The following is a 21,672-nucleotide window of genomic DNA, read 5'->3' as shown; positions in this document are numbered from 1 at the left end:
CATATGTATTACCTACGGCATTTTCTCCAAGATTTTGTCGGTCTAAGATTCGGCAGAAGCAACTCCGAATTAGATGTGGTCATCTGAGTTGAATTCCTTTCCTTGGAGTGTCGTCGCATTTTAGACTTCGTTGATGAACAGAACTTGAAACTAACGTAACTAGTATCCTCAGGTCAAAGTTAAACAGACACTTCTTATGCTCGAACTGAGCTATGGATTCGTGTGTTTATCGTATGAAAAGTCACGGAGACCCCAACCTCTATTCGCACTGGCTGCAATTTAGCCATGAAATATTGATCCGATTCAATCCCCTCCAGGCGGGCAATTCTCGAATCAGGCGACTCGACAAAGTATACGCTAGTTACATCGTAACGCACAGAATTATCAAATAGCTATTAGAGAGTTGAAGTGCTGCCATGAACGTAAACGTTAACGTTATAATTGACATCTACGCATGCTCATTCGTCAGTTTTTAACGTTAACGTTAGCGTCAGCTTTACGGCCTACGTAAACTAGCGGTCTCCCACGTATCCCTTAAACATCGACGTACGTTAACCGAACGTTAAACGAGTAGCACCGATGACTTGCGAATGGCCGAATTTTGACTGTTGAATGCAATTCTCAACAACCTCAAACAGTCATTGTTTATATTTCCCATGTATTTTCTCATAATGAATGAAAGTTATAGGAAATCAGCATTGATTTCAAAGTTATCAAAAGGATTTAGTTATGAAACTTCGTTATCAGATTACATTCAGTAAGGAGATGGCTGAAACTCAACTGCGATTCTCTTTTCTCTAACACTTAAACATTTCATTGATAATAAAATACTTTCAAGTTGAAAATTCTCTTTATTATGCATATAATCATTAGAACATCAATATTTCAAATATTATTCCAGCTGTCGAGGCTCAATATTATAGATATTAGATAAAAGAGAGTTCCAGCAAAATGAAATCAAAATCCAAATTGATAGGTTATGTTTAACGTCTGACGTTTCATGATGGCAGCACTTCAACTCAAATTTCATTACAACACGTAAACTTTATATTTGACGTTATTTGTCACGTTAACGTTTACGTTCAGGCTAACGTTCTGTGCGCACTTCAACTCTCTAATCCCATATTTTCTTTAATTCAGTACGCCGCATAAAGTAAGTCAACGGATGTGTTCTGTGGTACGCCGATTCGCTTTGCGAACAACAGACGTGTGATGATGTGATGAATTGAGAAGTCTGGGAACACGTTCAGATCCCGTCAGAAATGATGCCAGCGGTACAATAATAATAAATAAATCCTTATTATTGTATTCATTGCCCCACCGTTTAGGTGTAATCATTCCTATTATGGTTATACATATGTTGTGGAACAGCGAAGAAACGGCACATAGTAATATAAGTGGTTTATTTTGTGGTAACTTACAGTATTTGGGTAAGACTTGCTTACATCGAAGATTTACAGTAGTAGACTTTAACTCAATCGAAATTGGGTTCGAACTGACTTGGTTTATAAAATCTAACAATTATATACTATTCTTAAATTTACTTAGGTTGAAACTACAAATAATGGAAAAGCACAGTAATTGACATTGATAATGGAGAGTAACGAGATTCGGGGATGAATCACGATAACAGGGAGTTACATATTTGAGTTTAATATTGGCAATCTTAGATTACAAGGTTATATCTCTAATTATTATATTGAACTATCTATTATGGGAATTGGGAATGCAGATAGTGAAGATTTGATTAGGGATGACTGTATCCTAATGGAAAGATTACAAGAATTTGGAATTCAACATGTAAGATAGAGTAGGTACATAACACCTCCCTCCATAAATTTAAAAGATCACTGATCTTTTAATTGAGCAATCCTTGGACTTCTTCTAAGTGGAATTTCCTCGGTTGCAATGTTTTCTTCGTCATATTGAACTCTGACAGGGGATTTTGATCTACTTTTTATGTTGAATGTTAGGCAATTTGTTATTTTTTGGCAACAATTCCCTAAAGATTCCTCTTCGAAGCTTTTATGACATATGCCCAATGGTTTTTTATCTGACTGTGTTCCATATTTTTTATATAAATATTTTATCAACTTATACATTAAATAAGCCAAAATACATTTGATGGCTGTACATACAAGGTAACTAATAACAGTACTTTTCATAACAATGATCCTTGTTGCTTCTACATTCATCTCGTCTAGTTTTTGGCTCGCGATATTTAATTCGTTGTAATCTAGACCGATTGATTGGATTGGGATTATATGAAGGGTTTCATTTGGAATTTTAGGTTTATCATTAAATTTTTCGCAACAATCTTGTAACAAATCGAAATTCGGAAAGATTGGTTCCTTGAAGATAGTTTGTTTAACCGTGATAGGATCTGACGCTATGGTTGTTGTACTAGTGTATAACTTACAACCTCCATCTAAAGTTATTATGCCAGTACCGTTGATAAACAACGATAAAGGTGAGTTCGGCAAACAGTTAAGCGTTATTGAGGTTTGCTGCGGTAGCGCAAAAATCCAACTATTATTTGACGTGAGTTTGTGCCATATTTCATAAGAGGCTGGAAGTACTCGGGTGTCGCAAGAAGGATCTAACTTTCCACTTGTGCTATCGGCTGTAAGAAGCTGGGTTTCACAAATTTTCCTGGACTGAGTTAAGTAAATGGGTTCCTCAGGAATACACATGATTTCATTTTCGTCTAAGGATTTACAATGGTTTACATCGTTAAATGTGGTATAGGTGTTGAGAATTTCGGAAAGAGCTAGAAATTTTATTGCCGGTAAAATAAAAACGAAACTTTCTTTTGAGGAATGTAGAATTGGCAGAGGAACGAGATTGTATAACGAATATTTCATGCTATTTACTAGGGGTATGGAAATTACATAAACGATTCTATTATCTGACACATGGTACTTAATTTCGATAATGTCTAGAAATCGGTTGGCGTTGTCTTTGGACAGAGAGTAGGGGTAGACATTAGCATTTTTTATGTACGTGATTGTTTTTGACAATTCCGCTACTAACTGGTACGGAGTCATTATTACGGGTGTAGTAAAATGTTTGAGTCTGTTAGTATGCACCTTGACCTTTCTTCTCTTTATCTGAATAGTGACATTAACTGGAGAATTTATTTCTATTATTTCATAAGGACCGGTGTACTGTTGACTTAATTTTTTAGATTTTCCTTTTTCACTTTTTTCATTTAATAATAGTACCTTTTCGCCTAGCTTGAATTCGGTATTTCTAGATTTTTTATCATAATATATTTTACTAGTTTCTTTGGATTTGAGTATATTATTCCTTGCGATTTCTTGAGATTTCTGAAGCTTTAATTTTAATTCGTCTACATAATTTTCATAAGTGTATTTGAAATCTACTGAGTTTGTGAGACTAGTTGGAATTTGGGGTTGTTTACCGAATAGTAATTCGTGTGGTGAAAATTTTGTTGATGAATGTGTGGTTGTATTGTATGAAAACATAGCGAAGTCAATCCAACAATCCCAGTCGGATTGATTCTCATTAATATAATGACGTAGATAATCTGCTAATGTTTGATGACTTCTTTCAAGAGCTCCGTTGCTTTGGGGGTGATAAGCTGTGCAATTTATTTGTTTTATTTTGAACAATTTTGAAACTTCGTTAAGGATATTCGACATGAAATCTTGGCCTTGATCAGTAACAATATATTTTGGAATACCAAATTTGCAAATGAAGTTTCTCACAAAGGTATCAGCGATGGTTTTTGCTTCATGATTGGCGATAGCATATGCTTGGGAATATTTTGATAGATCGTCTTGTAAGGTGAGTATGTATTTATTACCGTACTCTCAATGGAAGTGGACCAACAATATCTAAAAATATTTTTTCGATAGGATGAGAACTCGTTGTTGTTATTTCCATTGGCTTAATATTCTTTTTCTGCACTAATTTATTCTTTTGGCAAGATTCACAAGTTTTTACAAAGTTTTTGATATCAGTCTTCATACCATTCCATTTAAATTTTTGTTTTATTCTATTGTACGTCCTATGGAAACCTGAGTGTCCAGATGACGGGTTTGAATGATTTTCGATTAGAATTTGATGAATTTCTTCTTTATTTGGTTCATATAAGATATCGTGATGGATTATGAGGTGAATGTTGGTATTTCTAAAAACGTATCTAAGCATAGATCTGAGTTTGTTCCAACTTAGTTTATCATATGCAAAAGAGAGTCGTGGTAAGCTAATTTCTGTGATATTATTTTCAACGAGATATGATTTCAAGATATTTAAAGTATTGAATATGGTTTCATATGATATTGTTTCCCAATAGTTATCTTTGAAGAAGATATAAATTATTTTGTCAATTTGTACGATTTGATTGAATTTAGGTTCTTTGATTTTTAATTTATTTAAGTGAGAATATTTAGTTTCGATTTGAGATTGAAAATTTTCTTTAAATTGCAAATCCGTTGGAATGAATACACATATGGTGGATGATGAATCAGTGATTTTGTCATTTTTCTCTTCTATATTATTATTCGTTATTAAAGTTGTTTGAAATTTTTGAAGGAAATCCTGGTAATTTTCTGATTCTTGTTTGATATTCTGTACAACTGCGGTTGAATCGTTATGATAATTGTCGATAGGGTGTCTACTGAAAAAATCTGCGTTGTTGTTAACTTTTCCTGGCTTATACCTTATTTCGTATTCATACTCTTCGAGAGCGAGTCTCCATCTTACGAGTCGCGATCCTGGATCTTTAACATTGAATAACCAAGTAAGAGGTCTGTGATCAGTCAAAATAATAAATTTTCTTCCATAGAGGTAAGGTCGAAAATGTTTTATACTCCAAACGATGGCTAGTAGCTCTTTTTCTGTCGTGTTATAGTTTGATTCCGCCTTATTTAGTGACCTACTGGCGTAAGCGATTGGTAAATCATCCGGAATTTCTCCTTGGGATAGAACTGAACCTATTGCGTAATTACTTGCGTCTGTAGAGAGAATGAAGGTTTTGGAAAAATCAGGATACTGAAGTAGGGGTTCAGAGCACAACATATTTTTCAATGTCTCAAATGCAGATTGTTGTGTGCTAGTCCAATTGAATGTTTCATTTTTTCGTAATAGTTTCGTTAATGGAAGAGATAAATTACTGAAATTTTGAATGAATCTACGATAATAACCTGCTAGACCTAAGAAACTTTTTATTTCCTTTTCGTTTTTCGGAGTTTTGAATTCTGTGACAGCTTTTACCTTTTCGGGATCTGGTTTGACTCCGTTTTCTGTTATAACATGACCTAAGTACATTACTTCTTTCTTTCTTCTCTTTTTCTTTTTTTTCTTTCTTTTCTCTTTTCGAATTCTTAAGAATTCGCACTTGTCTGGTTGGATTTTTAAGTTAAATTTGTCTAGTCTGTCGAGTACTTCTCTGAGTCTTTTATCGTGATTTTCTAGAGTGTCTGCAAATATGATGATGTTATCAAGATAAACTAAACATCTAATGCCTTTAATGCCAACCAAAACGGTGTTCATCATTCGTTGAAATGATGCTGGCGCGTTTTTTAAACCAAATGGCATTCGCCTGAACTGATAATGACCGTTTTCCGTAGAAAATGCTGTTTTTTCTGCGTCTTCCTCTGAGATTTCAATTTGGTGAAAACCTGACGTAAGGTCAAGAGTTGTGAAGTATTTCGAATGTCCTAACTGATCTAAAGTATCCGCTATATTGGAAAGAGGGTATGAATCGCCTATGGTGATATCGTTGAGTTGGCGGTAATCTATGACAAGTCGCCATTTCTTTTCTTTCGATGCGTCTATTTTCTTTGGGACTATCCAAATAGGTGCGTTCCATGGGGAGTTTGAAGGTTCTATTATTTCTTGCTCGAGCATTTTAGTGATTTGTCGATTAACTTCTTCTTTATGAATTTGAGGATACCTGTATGTTTTAGCGTTTACTGGTTTATTTGAAGTAGTTTGAATTGAATGCTTTACAGCATTTGTACTAGATAATACGTCTCCTGGTAAATGGAAAAGGTGGTTATATTCATGACATATTTCGATAATTGATTCTTTCTCTTCTGAATTTAAGTGATCAAGTCTGAGAGATTCTGTGATTTTTGAAAGACGATTAGATTCGTGATTTTGTGTATTAGGCTCATGAGAGAGATGGAAAATATTTGAATCGTTCATTGTTTTATCAATAGGATCAAGGGTTATATCTAATTGTGAAATCTCGATAGAATGTTCGGTAGTGTTAAGTATAGAAGTAATGGCTTTATTATTTTCAACTTTAACGATGCTTGGACAGAGATAAACTCCTTCCAATATTTTGATTTTAGGAACGATGCCTTCAGAAATATTTTCGTTTGTTACGTTTATTTGAACTATGGTTTCGCATCTTGGTTTGATTATTAAGATATTGTTTTCTTTTGTTGGACATGGAGTTTGAAGATTTCGAGGTTTGGTTATGTGATTTAGTGGAATTTGAGAGTTTCCGAGAATAAGTGAATTAGCATGATAGTCGATTGCACATCGATTCTTCAAGTTAAAATCGTTCCCTAATATACCATCGAATTCTATAGGGAATGAATCTGGTATGATGTGAAAAACGTGTTCGTAGACTTTGTTATCGATATGGATGTTCATAAAGCAATATCCTAGAGTTTTCGTAGGGTTTGGTACTTCCCGATCAATACCTTTTAATAAAATTGGAGAATCTTCAAAAACGTTTACATGAGGTTTTAACTTTGATAATTTGATTAAGGAAATGTCTGCGCCGTTGTCAAGTAAGAAAGAGTTTTGATCTTGAATTAATTCTTCTATTGAAATTAGAACATAAGTTGTCGCAGAACAATTTATTGAGAGTACACGGCTCGAATTGTTTGGGCTTCTCTCGTTTGCCGCATCCCGAGAGCCCTGGGAGTTTAAAGAATTTTGGGAGTTCGCTGGATGAGTTCCGTTTTGAAAAGAGTTAGGTTGATTTTGTCTCTTGTTATTATATTGTCTTTTCCTACATTCACTTATAAGATGACCTGTATTCTTGCAATAAGCACAAATTTTTGTGGGGAAATTATTTGTATTCCTGAAACCTTGTGGATTAGGATTTTGTATATGTTTAACGGATGAAAATTGGTTTCGTTGATTATTAGCTTTATGTCTGCAGTTAAATGAAGTGTGACCAGGCTTATTACAGTAATCGCAGTGGCGAACCGATGCATTGTGTATATTTTGATACTTGGTAATTTCGATTTTTGATTTGAGTTCCTGTTCTTCTTGAAGAGCAGTGGCAATTGCCTTTTCTAAACTTTCAGGACGCTGTGATTTTACTAATAATGACAAGTTCGGTTGGAGACCTGTTAAGAAAACGCTTAAAGCAAGTGGTTTATTTTGTGGTAACTTACAGTATTTGGGTAAGACTTGCTTACATCGAAGATTTACAGTAGTAGACTTTAACTCAATCGAAATTGGGTTTAATATTGGCAATCTTAGATTACAAGGTTATATCTCTAATTATTATATTGAACTATCTATTATGGGAATTGGGAATGCAGATAGTGAAGATTTGATTAGGGATGACTGTATCCTAATGGAAAGATTACAAGAATTTGGAATTCAACATGTAAGATAGAGTAGGTACATAACACATAAGTTTCTATAGCTTACTGACATTTGGAAATGGGGGATTTTGGACGAACAACTGAAACTAGAGAATGTGCAATTGTATCAAGCTTCACATGTTTCTCTGCATTAATTTTGATGCGTTTCCAAACTTTCCGGATTCTCAGACACAATGCTTGCCATCTGGAAATATACTGAGTACAATTTTCACAACCTTAATCTTGCTTCTGTATGTCAGCTACGACTGTTTCATCAGCTACCCATAAAATATTAATTGATCGTTACTAAGAGAATCTGGATCGGAAATCCAATCGTTACTGAGTTCCATCATGCTCAATGACTCGTGGAGAAAAACTGGTTGCTTTCCACTATGTTGTTCTATGAAAATATCATCTTCATATCTTCATTTCTATTCGTTGATTGAAGTGTTGTTTTCCACCCATTACCTCCAGCAATTCTGTTGAATGTTTTAGCATTGTCCAACTATTCTCGATTCTCGCCTTCTCAATTTCTTCTATTCTATAGTTATATTTCTGGTTCTTTTCACAAAGTTCCTAAAATGATTATTCGAAGAAATAACTTTTCAAAAAGATTTATTTCAACACTTAAGTACAACAACTGAGCATTCTCTAGTCCAAGACCAAGAAGAAGACCGATTATGATTTCACAATATTTCCTATTTATACTGTGATGTTATTATAGTTATTTGGACTTTTATAGTTATTGGAATATGATATTGTCACATTAAACATTGAAAATGAAAGTATAATTATTATCTAGTAGAAATGTTGATAATTAGATATTAAGGGTCTGAAAGTACGTTGTAATCACTATCAGGTTTGGATATCGATGACTGGCGATAATGAAGTCGTTTGAAAGTTCATGACATTATGTGATGTCTCGATGTAATTCTTCCCCCTTTAAGACAAGAAATCCTCGTCTTGTGGAGCTGTTGGTAATTTTGGGTACACCGCTCTAAGCGTGAAGAGTTCTGCAATGGTTTCAACATCGTCATCCTTTAGGCCTAGAGTTTTTTCTCCATAGGGAAATGAGATATTTTCTCTTCATTTAATGAAAAATTCACCGGATACAGACAAGAATTGTATTCTGAAAAAAATACCTCGTAGAGCAGGACTTGAACCTACGACTCCACCAATTGAGCTACCTAGGGAGACATGAGGATCCATCTGCAATGTCTGGAAACCACTATCTTCAGAATGCATATGTTAATATTATTACTTCCGAAACGTGGCGTTCGAAAGCGATTGGAAATATTAGATAGGTGGAGGGGAGCAACATTCGTTTTTCAATGATCTTCGGGATTTACTATATCCATTACCAGGAGCGTCATCGACTATAGGATGTTGACCTCCAATCACTGAACAAATTAAGCCGATATTGTAAATGAAGATTGTTGAATGTCTGAAGATATTAATAGAATGAAAAAGTCACGGCGTACAGACAAGAATTGAATTATGAAAAAAGTATCTAACCGAGCAGGACTGGAACCTACGACCATGACCAATATGATATGAATATGATACCTGTCAGGGTAACTATAAATATAGAATTGTTGTTAGAAATGAGTGAATTTTTTGAAAGTATTAGAATACATTTTTGTAAACCTAAAATTTCTCTAATTATGGTCAGGTTGAACAAGTTCAATGTTGTAATCATGTTTCACATAAATTGTACTTCCAGGTCTGAGTGTTTTCAACATTGAACAACCTGACAATAATTATAAATATTTGCCAAAATTTAATCAAAATAGTATACTTTCCATATCAATAATGTATATTTATTCTTTCAGGTGCAAGTTGCTTGTCACAATAAGAAGAAAATACGAGATGTTTTTATAGGGTATCCAGGACATGTTCACGATGCTAGAGTTTTCAGGACTAGCCCTCTCGGTCAAAATTTGGCTGAGAATTGTAAGGATTATGTTCTCTTAGGTGATAGTGCCTACCCTTGTCTGAGAAATTTATAAACTCCTTACAAAGATAATGGAAATTTGACAAATGTTCAAAAATATATAATAAAAAACTTTGTCACTGCAGGGTTTTCATTGAACATACAATAGGGCTTCTCGAGCAAAAATTTCGTCAACTGTACCACCTGAAGAGCAGAAAAATTTCATTTGCCATTTTGCTAGAGCATGCTGCGTCCTGCATTATATGTGCATGGATGATCAGAACTTCAACCTTTGCCTCAACCAGTACCGAACAGTACAGAACACAAAAATTTCACATTAAAAAAAACTATATACATATATACAAACAAATTCAGCCTAATCCTTATTTTTTTAAAACTTTTCCTCTTCCCTCTGCTCCCTTCTAGTGTAAAATGACTTCAGGTCATTTTTGAGCTCTACCGGGATGTCATTCCTTTTCTGGTAGGAGCAGCTGGGAACACGCCTGCTCCTAGAAGTTTCAGCCAGTTGTGGGGCAGTTGGTAGTGAAGAAGTGGAGCGCTGATCGATAACAACATGTCTGTCTTTTTCAATCGAGAGGCAGGGAACTGCATCTGGATTACCATACTGTGCAGGAGGTTCCGTGAAGATTGTATCACTGGAGAGTAGAACGATTGGCCTGATATTCCTTCTTCTATGGAATATTTCATCCATCTCACTTTCAAACTCAAACGGCCTATTCCTCCCCCTGCCTGTTTAATTGTTGTTATCTTTGTTTATCACTTTGAATTCATTTTCACATTTGCTGCCGGTGATTATGATGTTATAATGATTAGGTACTCATTTCCCGGCCAACCAACTCCCACAACTTCTTCATTGACTTCTTCATGAATGACACAAATAATGTCTTGTGAAAATTAATACTTATGTTCGATTTTGGCCCAGAGTTGGATTATTTTCAACCTTAATTCCCTAATATTCGTCGCTCTTTCAATTTCTTGCCCATACACCATACTTTTCAGATATCCTCAAAGAAAGAAATCATTGGGAGATCTGGGAGGCCATTTGTAGGAAGGACACGGTCAGAAAATGTCGTCCTTAGATATTGTGTGACTACTCTTGCGTTGTGACTGGGACAGCCATCACAAATCATCGAAGTTAATTGGTAGCTGTCGGATTGACGGAATAATTTGATTGCGTAAAAGCTCCAAATATGAATGAATGAAACGATGACTCATCAGTGAATAAAATCTTTTTCAGAAATGAACTACTCTCATTCCCTTTTTCCATCATTCTTTCACAAAATTGCATTCTTTTGAAATGGTCTTCTAGAAAAATCTCTTGAGAAGTTTGCACCTTAAAGTATCGGTTACCATTTCTTTTCAAAATATTCAGAACATTTCTATCGCCCAAATCGACTCGTTAGGTAATTTTTCTACTAGAACAAGGTGCACTGGTTTCAACAGCAGCACACACATTCACTTATCTTGCTAGCCGATTTTCATTGATGGTCGTCTATAAATCTTGCAATGACGGCATCTTCTTAAACACCCACATTGCCCGAATTTCTTAACTAGTTTGGAAATAGCCGAAGCTACGGAAGGAATATCCGGTTCAATGCACTCATTTCATCAAATTTTCTGGTTATGTATAGTCGTGAATGACAGAAGTAATGGTTATGTGAGCAGCTCGAAGATTCCAACACGCATCCACTAATAAAACGAGCTACGTCTTTTTCCAGAGGAATGTATACGGCGGTTTCACAGTGTATGTGGATGCCCTACCTATATTTATAGCCAAGCTGCCTAGATAATCCGCAAACTTTCATTTCAATGCACTCATTTCATCATATTTTCTGGTTAGATATCGTTTAGAATGACGTAAAGTGATGGTTATACAAGAAGGCAAAGTTAATTCCCGCAATCTTCTGTGGGAAAAATTATTGTTTTTAATCTTCCAGGCTGCCTTCCACTCATGATCTTGTTGAGTTCAACACCTGCACTACTAGTACGGCATTCTCTTCAGAAGATACTTCCAGATTTCCACCAAACACTTCTGGTGTGGTTTTGCTCGTACACTATCTTCTTCCGCCACCCTGTATATAAATATACATCCGAAAAAAGTAGCACTATGAGATTTCGCATATTATAAAACTCCTGTGTGCCAAATTCAGCAATTCTCATATGACAGTATTCTGAGACAAAAGGAAGAGAATATTTTAATTCCACAATGATTCATAACCTAATTGAAATGAAAGAGACTCCACAAACAATACAACATATTCTACTATTTTGAAAACTGTTGAGAGGGTCCTTGTTGGTCTGGGTTAAAGAGACTCAATTCAACAAAATGCCGACGTTTCGATTTATTTAAAATCGTCTTCAGGGCTCTACAATAGATGGTACACATTAAGACGCTATTTAAAGAAGGAAGCATTAAAAATCAACAAGAAAAATATTAGAACAATTTGGAAGGAAACATATATAGAATGTTTTGTATACGAACAATCCACTAAAGCAAGCAAACATTAAGGAAGGGTAAGGGAAAAAAAAAGATCGAACAAATTAACATGTAGCTGTTAATTTGTTCGATCTTTTTTTTCCCCCTTGATGTTTGCTTGCTTTAGTGGATTGTTCGTATACAAAACTTTCTATATATGTTTCCTTCCAAATTGTTCTAATATTTTTCTTGTTGATTTTTAATGCTACCTTCTTTAAATAGCGTCTTAATGTGTACCATCTATTGTAGAGCCCTGAAGACGATTTGAAATAAATTCCACAAACATTTATCAGTTCATTTTAGGTGGTTTTACTGACATAAGTTGCACGAGAATTGGGTGTTTCCAAATGAGCTTTCAGGATTGAATCTCCACTGGCTACTCTAAAACGCAACAATTTTGTGAAATTACCTTCGTTATGGGTTTCATGAAAGATTTTCAATATTCCATAATCGTTGTGGCCACGAAAAGGAATATTCTGTCTCCCCAAAAAGATTATAGATTCGATAGGTTTCAACCTCTCTCTGTTTTCTCGTATTTGATCTCTTCTTCGGGAGTCCATAACATTCATTATATTTTTTTGTGGATTTTCGAATGCTTCAATAAAATCCGAAGCAAATTGGATCGAACTTTTATGATATCTGTGAGAATCGTGCATTGTCAAATCTCCATCCTTACCAAAAAGTTTGGAATATTTGTCGAGTGGAGAGGTGACCAATTTTTTCAAAGGTGTCGCTTTATTCATGCCACCAAACTTTGCAAAAACTGTGCAGTATTTACAGAATAATCCTTTCATTGATACAGAGTATGTGAGCCATTTGAACGTGTCGGAGTGCTTCTGTGAGAGATAACACTTGACTTCTGAACGTATCTAATGTGAACTGTGTGTGCTAATACCACTTGGCTCTTATGTGATTCACAGCTAATATACAATTTCAGAGAAACCATGAATACAAATAAGCGCAAGCAGTTCACATTATCTTCAGTGCTGTGTTGCACAATATGTGTATAGAAAGGAATATTCCAGAGCCAGAGTAGAAGATTCCGATGAAGATATTGATTTTGGGTTGAGTATCAATGGGACTCAAAATATCACTTCAAATAGTAGGGTGAATACTGATTTAGTAACAGGCCGTCGACTGCAACAGCAACTAATTAGAAATTATTTCAGAGTCAATAATCGATATGCAGTGTTATTATAAAATTTTATAGTGGAAAAAGAAATAAAAAAACTTTATTTTTAAATGTTATTTATTTTATTTGAGACGTTGCTCAACAGAGGCAGCAATTTTTTCGATGCTAGCTCCGAGTTGTTCGATGCTGGTTCCCATTTTTGCCATGTCTGCTCCCATCTGTTCCATGGCAGTTGTCTGTCGTTCCATGATACTTGTCTGTCGTTCAATGATTTCAACAGTTTTCTCATAGAACCACTGCTGCATTTTGGCTTGGTCTTGGCCAATCTGTATCAAGTTTTTGGTGGCCTCCACACTAGCTCTCAAATTTTTTCTCTCCCTCCTGGTTTTTCTGGTAACCGAAAAATATGAAAATAAATGAAATAATAATTGATCAATTTTATTATATAATCAGCACTATTGTTTCGAAAGTATGAATACCTGAGTCAAAACTGCTATTGTCTTCCGTCTCCACACTAATAGTTGTTTCACTATTAATGCCGCAATCCCCAGGTGAAATTGTGGGCACATCAGGGTCGACTGAAATCTATATGATTTGATATAAATATAATGCTAACACACACCCAATAGATTAAGATTCATAGAATACTGTGACAATTTGTATACACAATGTTCAAATATACTTACATTTACCACCTCCGACTCTAACGTATCCTGATGGCCCGCAATGGAAGTGGGGCACATCAATTCCACAATTTTCTCCTCCGTTGCAGTGAGACATTCTTTGAAAGCTTCACTGCCTCCTGTGCCCTGTCTGTGAGCCTTTATAGCAGCACTTTTAGATTTTGTTTTCGTGCGCAAATCATGCCATGTCTAGAATAGTGTGAATATGTAAATTAATAATTTCTTTTATACACATATGAATCTCTGATCTACAACTAAATATCTATATGTGAAACATTGTGTTTCTCTTCTCACCTTCCTCCATTGGCGCCAATCTTTTTCAGCACCACCAGGAATTGCATTGAGTATTATCGCCAGTTCCTTCCAGCAATTTTGAGCTTTTTTATACGTGAATTCTTGAGTGAATTTGCCACTCTTTAATTGCTCATTTTGTGTGATGTAATTCATGTAATCGATAAGAGCCGCTTTCTGCTGCTCGCTTATTTTACCTGTGCGTAATGGAGTCGTCATTTTAAAATCGTACTTGTTCACCCTTCACTACACAGTACACAAATAATTCTAACTATTCTCACCTTAGAATGTTATATTCAGAAATTCTCAGCAATACACGTGACGAGAAGTAATTAAAATGATTTTGCTCTTATTCTTCCCAAACCAAAGTTTTCTTAGCTTAAAGTGAACCATTTTTAATTCAAAATATAACCTGAGCGACATGCGCAGCTTCATTCAATTCAGAACAACCCACAATTTTGCGATGTTGCCAAAGTGTATCGTGCGAGTCGCCCATTTCCGTAACGTATACGTTGCCGATGGTTTCGAGAATAGATCCAATGGGTTCTATGCGCCATCATCCATGCGCCGCGGCTCGTATACTTTACGCAGCGCATGGACTCGAGAATCGAGCCCCTGGGATCTTGGTCTAGTCGAATATACACCTGCGCGGCGTTGGCAGAAACTGCCACAGTGCCACATTCGCTGTGCGGCTGCTCGGCTTGGCTCCCGGCGGATTTAAATAGTAGTCAGGCTTGTGCACGATAAGGATGCATACACGTACGGTTCCATAGGATTCGATTCAGAGATACATTGTTGTTAATCTATGTGCTATCGTTACACAGGTTTTTTTTCTGTTAACTAAATACAAATGAATTTGGTAGAAGCAATCACTTATTCCTGAATCAGAATATACAGGGTGTTCCTAAATTGAACGTACAAACGAAAAGGGGAGACTCCTTAAGTGAGTTTTAGAAAAAAAAGTCCCATAAACATGGGGTCGCAAACGTTTCGTTTTCGAGATACAGAGTGTTGAAGTTTGAATTTTTTTCAAGTTTTTTCTCATAGTATCTACACTTCAATTTAGGAACATCCTGTAAATATTAGTTTAGTTATATTTTCTCTTGTATAAATAGGAACATTTTAATTTTACTCTATAATCAGATCGTAGTGAAGGTTTTCATTTTTGCTACACCTATGACATCGGCATCTCAGATTGTTGTGAAGCTATTTTTTGTAGCATATGTTCGTTTCTACTCTGGTTTGTCTGAAGCTCCTTGAACAACTTTTTCACTTTCTGTGTCCAATGCTGAAGTGGCTTGTAGGAAAATAATTTTCCTTGCTTCTTTTTTCATTAGCTTCTACATTTTTAGCCATAACATACATATATAAATGGTTAGGCGTTACATATTATATTTCAATATAATCAAATAACAACAGTATACACAGTTTTTACAAGAATTTCCTTTACTTTCACTGCATATACTTTTTTGGTTCTCATTCTCTTCATCCCCGATTAAATGCTCGAATTCATTCGACAAATTTTTGAACGAGTCTTGAGGGATCATTTTGTACACATTACAATTGCTAACAAAATTATTCACTTCCTTCCTAATTTTAGCAGGAGTCGCATCCGATTTTACTTTATAATTTTGTTCGATATATAAATTGAACCTCCGTCAGGTAAACCATTACTTTGTATATCATTGAAAGATAAGGGTTGGAAAATAGCCATATCTGCACATAATTTTGAAGCTTTTTCGTAACGACTTTCCATAGAAGAAACGGAAGTATGCGTTATAGTGTAAACAGTTTCAATTTTTAATATTTCCTTTTCATCTTGAACTGCTTCATCAAAATACTTTTTGTCAAAAAACCTTTTCACCCTATGTTTTCTGACGATGGGAAAGTGGTCCTGAATATCAAAATTTAACCCTCGTTTTTCCATTTCACCATCAGCCCAAGATAAGGATTTTTCAAAAAAATTTCAAAGTCTCGCTATAGCTCTTTTAATTCAGTAATAGAAGTTCTAATCATGACAGAAGCTTTCAATAAATCTAAACCTACAGTCTGTAAATATTTCGAGAGGAAACCAGTTACAAAAAATATTTGTATGTAAACTTGAGCAGTAAAAATTGTTCCGTGTTTCAGAAATTGCGTCTTTAGATTTTCAGCAATTTTCAAGAATTGATTTCGGTATTTTTAGAAATGAAGACTAGGGTCTCAAGAACATCTGAATATAAAGGATAATAATAAAACATTTTCAGCAGCTGATGTTCCTTCGACCACCATCTTATTTGCCCAATGATACTCAATTTGCTTTTTTTACTGTCTTCAGAAATAGAATGCCATAATTATATCCATGCTCTTGTAGCTTTCACGGAAAAGAACTGCTTTTTAATTCAATGTGGTGAACCACAATGGAGTTTTAAATGAGGGTAACACCAAACATGGACATGTTGATCTTTTTCTCCTTCCATTTTTGTTGTAAATCACCGATACCATCCTTTTATATTTGCCGCTCCGTCCGTTGCGTCAGCATCTGCAGTGCAGAGCCTGTTTTCATGACATCATCTCATTGCTTCTGGAAATCGATTAAAGTTTCGAATCTCGTATATCTTGTGAGAATCCTAAAAAATATAATGTAGATCATAAACTGCAAGGTTCTCAAGACATTGCTCACAATTTTTATAACACTATACAGTGAGCAACCCTTTTAGGGATTTTGACCACTGCTTGAGCACTTCAGGCTTTTTTAGAGGCGGTAGATTTGGCATAGCTGACTTTGGACGAAGACTTCGATGAGGATACTTGAGGTGATCATGTAGAGCAATGTGGTATCTACTGGGGCATAATATAGGCAACGCTACATCGTAGCATCGATTTCGGAATCGGGGTCAACTGGCGATGAAATGCTCACCATTACAAAAGTCTCAGTTTTACGAAAACAGGTTATTAGAACGTATATCTTGTGAGAATCCTAAGAAATATAATGCAGATCATAAACGGCGAGGTTCTCAAGGCATTGCTCACAATTTTCATAACACTAATAGAGTGAGCTGTCTTTTAGTGCCTGCAACCCTTTTAGGGACTTTGACGACTGCTCGAGCACTTCAGGCTTTCTTAGAGGCGGTAGATTTGGTATCGCTGACTTTGGACGATCATATAGAGCAATGTGGTATCTACTGGGCAAAATATAGGCAACGCTACATCGTAGCATCGATTTCGTTATCGGGGTCAACTGGCGATGAAATGCTCACCATTACAAACGTCTCAGTTTTACGAAAATAGGTTATTAGAACGCACGGGTTGCTGGATAGATCTTCGGGCCGGTTTAGTAGCTCAAATAGGTGAGACAACATTGGAAGAGGCATCAGAAGAAACGACATTGGAGTAGGCGGCGTTTAAGTAAGTAACTCTTGATCGAAAAGGGGGCATCTTTGTCGCATCCTCGGGTAATTCCAACCACTCTGAAGAGCGACCGTGAGAATGAAGGAATTTCAGCATTTTCGACAACGGGATAGACTGAGAGAAGGAACCTATTAGATACTGCCACTTTTCACGAGTAGATTCATCTTGTTTTTTCGTGTTGCCATACAAAAAATTGAAATCGCAATACTGAACGGATTGTCCAAGAGTATTCAAGGTCTGCAACGCCTGGAGAGGATTGTCTTATAGTATAGACCGGGTCGTAGGGATGGTATGTCCCTAACTCTCCACTAAGTTCTCCAGCGGTCCCCTAAAGAAGCAGAAGAGCCTAAGAACATTGAAGGAGAAACCTTGCCTTCCCTAATCCAGGGCTCCCAAATAATTGTTGCATGTTTACTCGGGTGACGTATGTGTCATCAGCCATGAGAATTGGCTATTGCCCTCAGTAAGCAGATTGTCACGTCATACCAGCAGATATTCGTGGATCTGCTAATATTTTGGACAATGCGGAACACTACTCTGGTGCTCCCCACTTGTGACCATCGGTCTCTTTTTCCACTTGCTGATAATTCATACATTTCAACCGACTTGCTCCTTCAACGATAACATCTTCTAGGAATTATGTCTGTTACCTGGTAGAAAACCCTTATTTTAACCCTCGTATGGTTTGCAACTAAGTAAACATGGCCTAGAAATCCAAACTGAAGAAAACCAATATTATACTGTCCGACGTTTCGTTTATTTATAAGCTTCATCATGTCACGACGTTTCGTTTATTTATAAGCTTCATCATGTCACTAGAAAAGAACAAGAATAGGGTGGAGACAAACTGCAACTTTCTACTTACCCATTTAACTAACTTACTTAACATTTAACTAATAGCTTCAACTCGACTTGATTTTCTTAGTCTGTACTACTGCTAGTTCAAGTCGAGAGTTGAAACATTATCGAAATAAAAATACCTTTCATTCAAATTCTCAGGTTGATAGCCCATAGCAGCTGCAAAAAAAGTAAGGCGGTTGCATTCGGTGCGGTTATGCTGTTTTAACTTGCACCTTCAGCACTGGCGGGTGCCTAACTAAAACCCTATTGTAAACGGTTCGTACTGTGAGTACAGCAGCACCACTGTAATGCCCATCATCCAAAAGGTTCCTTCGGTCGCTAACGGATTTATTGATAAACTATCAGCTACACATTTCGAAGTCGTATTGCTGCAGAAATGTGGTCATGTGCAAAATCATCACAGGTGTAGCTGGGCATCGAAGTGGCTTTATTAGAGATTGGAGTGTTTGAGGAGGCTGATTTATTTGAGGTGAGTGAAGGAGAAGGTTTAGTTTGAGCAGTAACCTTCTGAGAGATTGTGTGCACTGTTGTGTGAGAGCGAGAGGTTTCTTGAGATGTCTCTGGTTGGACTCAGTCCATTCTAGAGCTCTGGAGCGAGATTGGAGGAACTCCATCAACTGAGCGAAGGAGGGAAATTCAGTATTAGAGGAGATGAGAGTTTTCCAATGAGTTCGAGAGGCGTGATCCGTATGGTTGATGATATGGAACACCAAGAGATTGTTGTTCTGCTCTAGATCTTCACCTAGAGCTTTTAAACTTTGAAGAGGATTAAATGTTGTCAATAAATTGACGAAGAGATAAAGCGGTGGAATTTTTCTGATTCGCCAATGAGAAAGAGAGCAGTTTGGCGTATTGAGAAGAGAGGAGCAACCTTTCATTCTCATATTTGTTCATTCTTCCAAGCTATGGGGAACGAGACTTCCGAAGGGAATACTAGAGATGGTGTCGAGAGGTTCATGAGAGAGACACGTCTGAAGGCAATGTAACCTTTCAATGTCAGAAATTGAGGTGCTATTAATTAAGAGAGATTGAAAAAGGTTTCGGAATGCAGGCTATTTTAAGAAAAATTGAAATAGAGAGTATTCCTCGAAGAAAATTGAGGATGCGAAATATTCGTGGTCGAGACAAGACTCGGGCCACGCTGACTCAAAATAAGAGTGTGTCTTTGAGAAGATCTTATGTAGTTCCTGGAGTAGAGTTGCTCTTGAGTGTGGGACAAGTCTTGCAAAGTCCATTTTGAGACGTAGGACAACTTGAAGAGGTGGAGGATCTGGATGATCGAGCAGGTGGGACCTTGAGTTGAGAATCATCCTCCTATGGAGATGGTGAAGATCTTCCTGGCTTTTGGGACATGACCTTTTGAGATGAATGTGATGTGAATGAATAATTATTCCAACTCAACCATTCGGCTCGAAGGACCAAATGTACAAATATTTCTCTGTTATTATCAAGCACTCAAGCACACAGCCAAAATATCCACAAATTTAAGTTGGCTACCTACGTCTGCAGAGAAAAAGGCTATGGAGATGCAGCAATATATATTAAGGAGGGAATTATATTCTAGGGGGCATATAACATCAACAAAATATCAAAAAGTGGTATACATACTAGAATGTGCGGAAACGAAATGTAAAATGAATGTAGTGAACCTTATTATTATAGATGTCTACAGGCCACCTTACAAGGAGAACATGAAAGAATTTTACGCAAGGTTCAAATTTAAAATCTACTACAAGTCAATCAAAAACTACTGTCAATCATATACTACCCTACACTATAGTAAGCTTCCGTTAAAAACATTTCTTTCACCATGTTCCCATACTCTCGTCTATTCAGTGCTCTCACTCTGTGGTAAATGATCACAGAATATTATGTCTTTATACATAATAGATTACTTGAATTTTGTGGTTCTATGCACTGAAATAGAGAGTGCCAGTATTTCTGGTGGAATAATTTTGATAATTTGACGGTTTGGTGAATCTATCTATATTATCCTTCATATAAATCAAAGCACTACACAGGGTGCAGTAAGAATGTTGTTCTCTTTAAAAATTGGTCGGCAGGAAGTGCGTATACACACTTCTCTGTGTTTAGAGAAGATTGACTTCTCTCAACCGCCTATGGGAAAGGAGAATTCCCCCATCAGAAGCCCAGTCACTTCCTCTTTGACACAGAGTGTATACGACAAAAAGGAAGAAAAAAAGAAAAATACAATATATACGATTCAAAAAACAAATTTTAGATCTTCAATAAGTCAATCATATACTACTCTACACTTTAGTAAGCTTCCTTCACAAACATTTTTTTTTCGCCATTTTCCCATACTGTCTATTCAGTGCCTTCACTCTGTGGTAAATGATTACAGAGTATTATGTCTTTATACATAATAGATGACTAAAATTTGGTGGCTCTATGCACTGAAATAGAGAGAGTGTCAGTATTTCTGGTGGAATAATTGTGATAATTTGACAGTTTGGTAAATCTATCTATATTATCTTTCATACAAAGCACTACACAGGGTGCAGTAAGAATGTTGTTATCTTTAGAAATTGGTCGGCATGAAGTGCGTGGGTGTATATGCAATACACACTTGTCTGTGTTTAGAGAAGATTGACTTCTCTCAACCGCCTATGGAAAAGGAGAATTCCCCCTCCTTTTTCATTTACTCTCTATTCATCAACTTTTCATCAGATGCCCAGTCACGTGACAAAAATGATTCAATAAACCCGATCTTCCAAAATCTTTTCAACAGAAGAAATTATAGTGTAGGCGATCTATAGTCGGTGGTAGGAATGATACGGCTGTCTTTCTTGTGTGCGTTGGCCAACGGCAGGTTGCGTAGCCCTTTAGACGTCACTGACACTTAGGTACCTCACATATTAATTTTTTTTTTTTTTCAATTCGGTTGTACACACATTTTCTTCAAGTGACAGGATTCTTGGCAGGCTAAGCCTTGAATCAACACACCCTTACGCCTCTATTTCAATAATTGGCTCCTCTTTGCACGAGGCTGCACAGGTTATCCTCTCCTCCATCCAAGGCTACCTGATCGCCGTGGATATAGTTCAGGAGTGAATTCACGACATTGGGGTGGTTCAATATTCCGAGTAGGTCTCGATCGGTAATGACACTCTCGTCGATGAGAGCGTGCGAAGTTATGGCATGGCGTCCGTTCTCTATGGCCACCGCATATATCTAGTAGAATGCTCCTCCTCCCAACTTCACTCCACTCCGAAATCGGCCAAAATTGGTCCAATTTCCACGGCACGTTTACGATCTTCAGATCTCGGTGGACCACGTGC

The 21,672-nt window shown here is 36.5% G+C and overlaps 2 protein-coding genes across 2 annotated transcripts; both read right to left on the bottom strand.

Moving 5' to 3' along the window:
- Positions 1-1,002: 1,002 nt before the first annotated feature.
- Positions 1,003-3,823, bottom strand: LOC123318665. Its single transcript, XM_044905350.1, has one exon. It carries the CDS (start codon positions 3,663-3,665, stop codon positions 1,848-1,850), a length of 1,818 nt encoding a protein of 605 aa, XP_044761285.1. The 5' UTR covers positions 3,666-3,823; the 3' UTR covers positions 1,003-1,847.
- Positions 3,824-13,137: 9,314 nt separating this feature from the next.
- Positions 13,138-14,560, bottom strand: LOC123319167. The gene is made up of 3 exons (XM_044906027.1): positions 13,832-14,560; positions 13,625-13,730; positions 13,138-13,542 (listed from the first exon to the last, which is right to left on the bottom strand). The coding sequence occupies exons 1-3, from the start codon at positions 13,886-13,888 to the stop codon at positions 13,268-13,270; spliced, it is 438 nt and encodes a 145-aa protein (XP_044761962.1). The 5' UTR covers positions 13,889-14,560; the 3' UTR covers positions 13,138-13,267.
- Positions 14,561-21,672: the final 7,112 nt, after the last annotated feature.

Source organism: Coccinella septempunctata, chromosome 8 (genome assembly GCF_907165205.1).
Source record: "Coccinella septempunctata chromosome 8, icCocSept1.1, whole genome shotgun sequence".
In the NCBI taxonomy this organism is placed as follows: Eukaryota; Metazoa; Arthropoda; class Insecta; order Coleoptera; family Coccinellidae; genus Coccinella; species Coccinella septempunctata.
The sequence above is the reverse complement of the archived record's forward strand: the minus strand, read 5'-3'. Positions and strand labels throughout refer to the sequence as shown.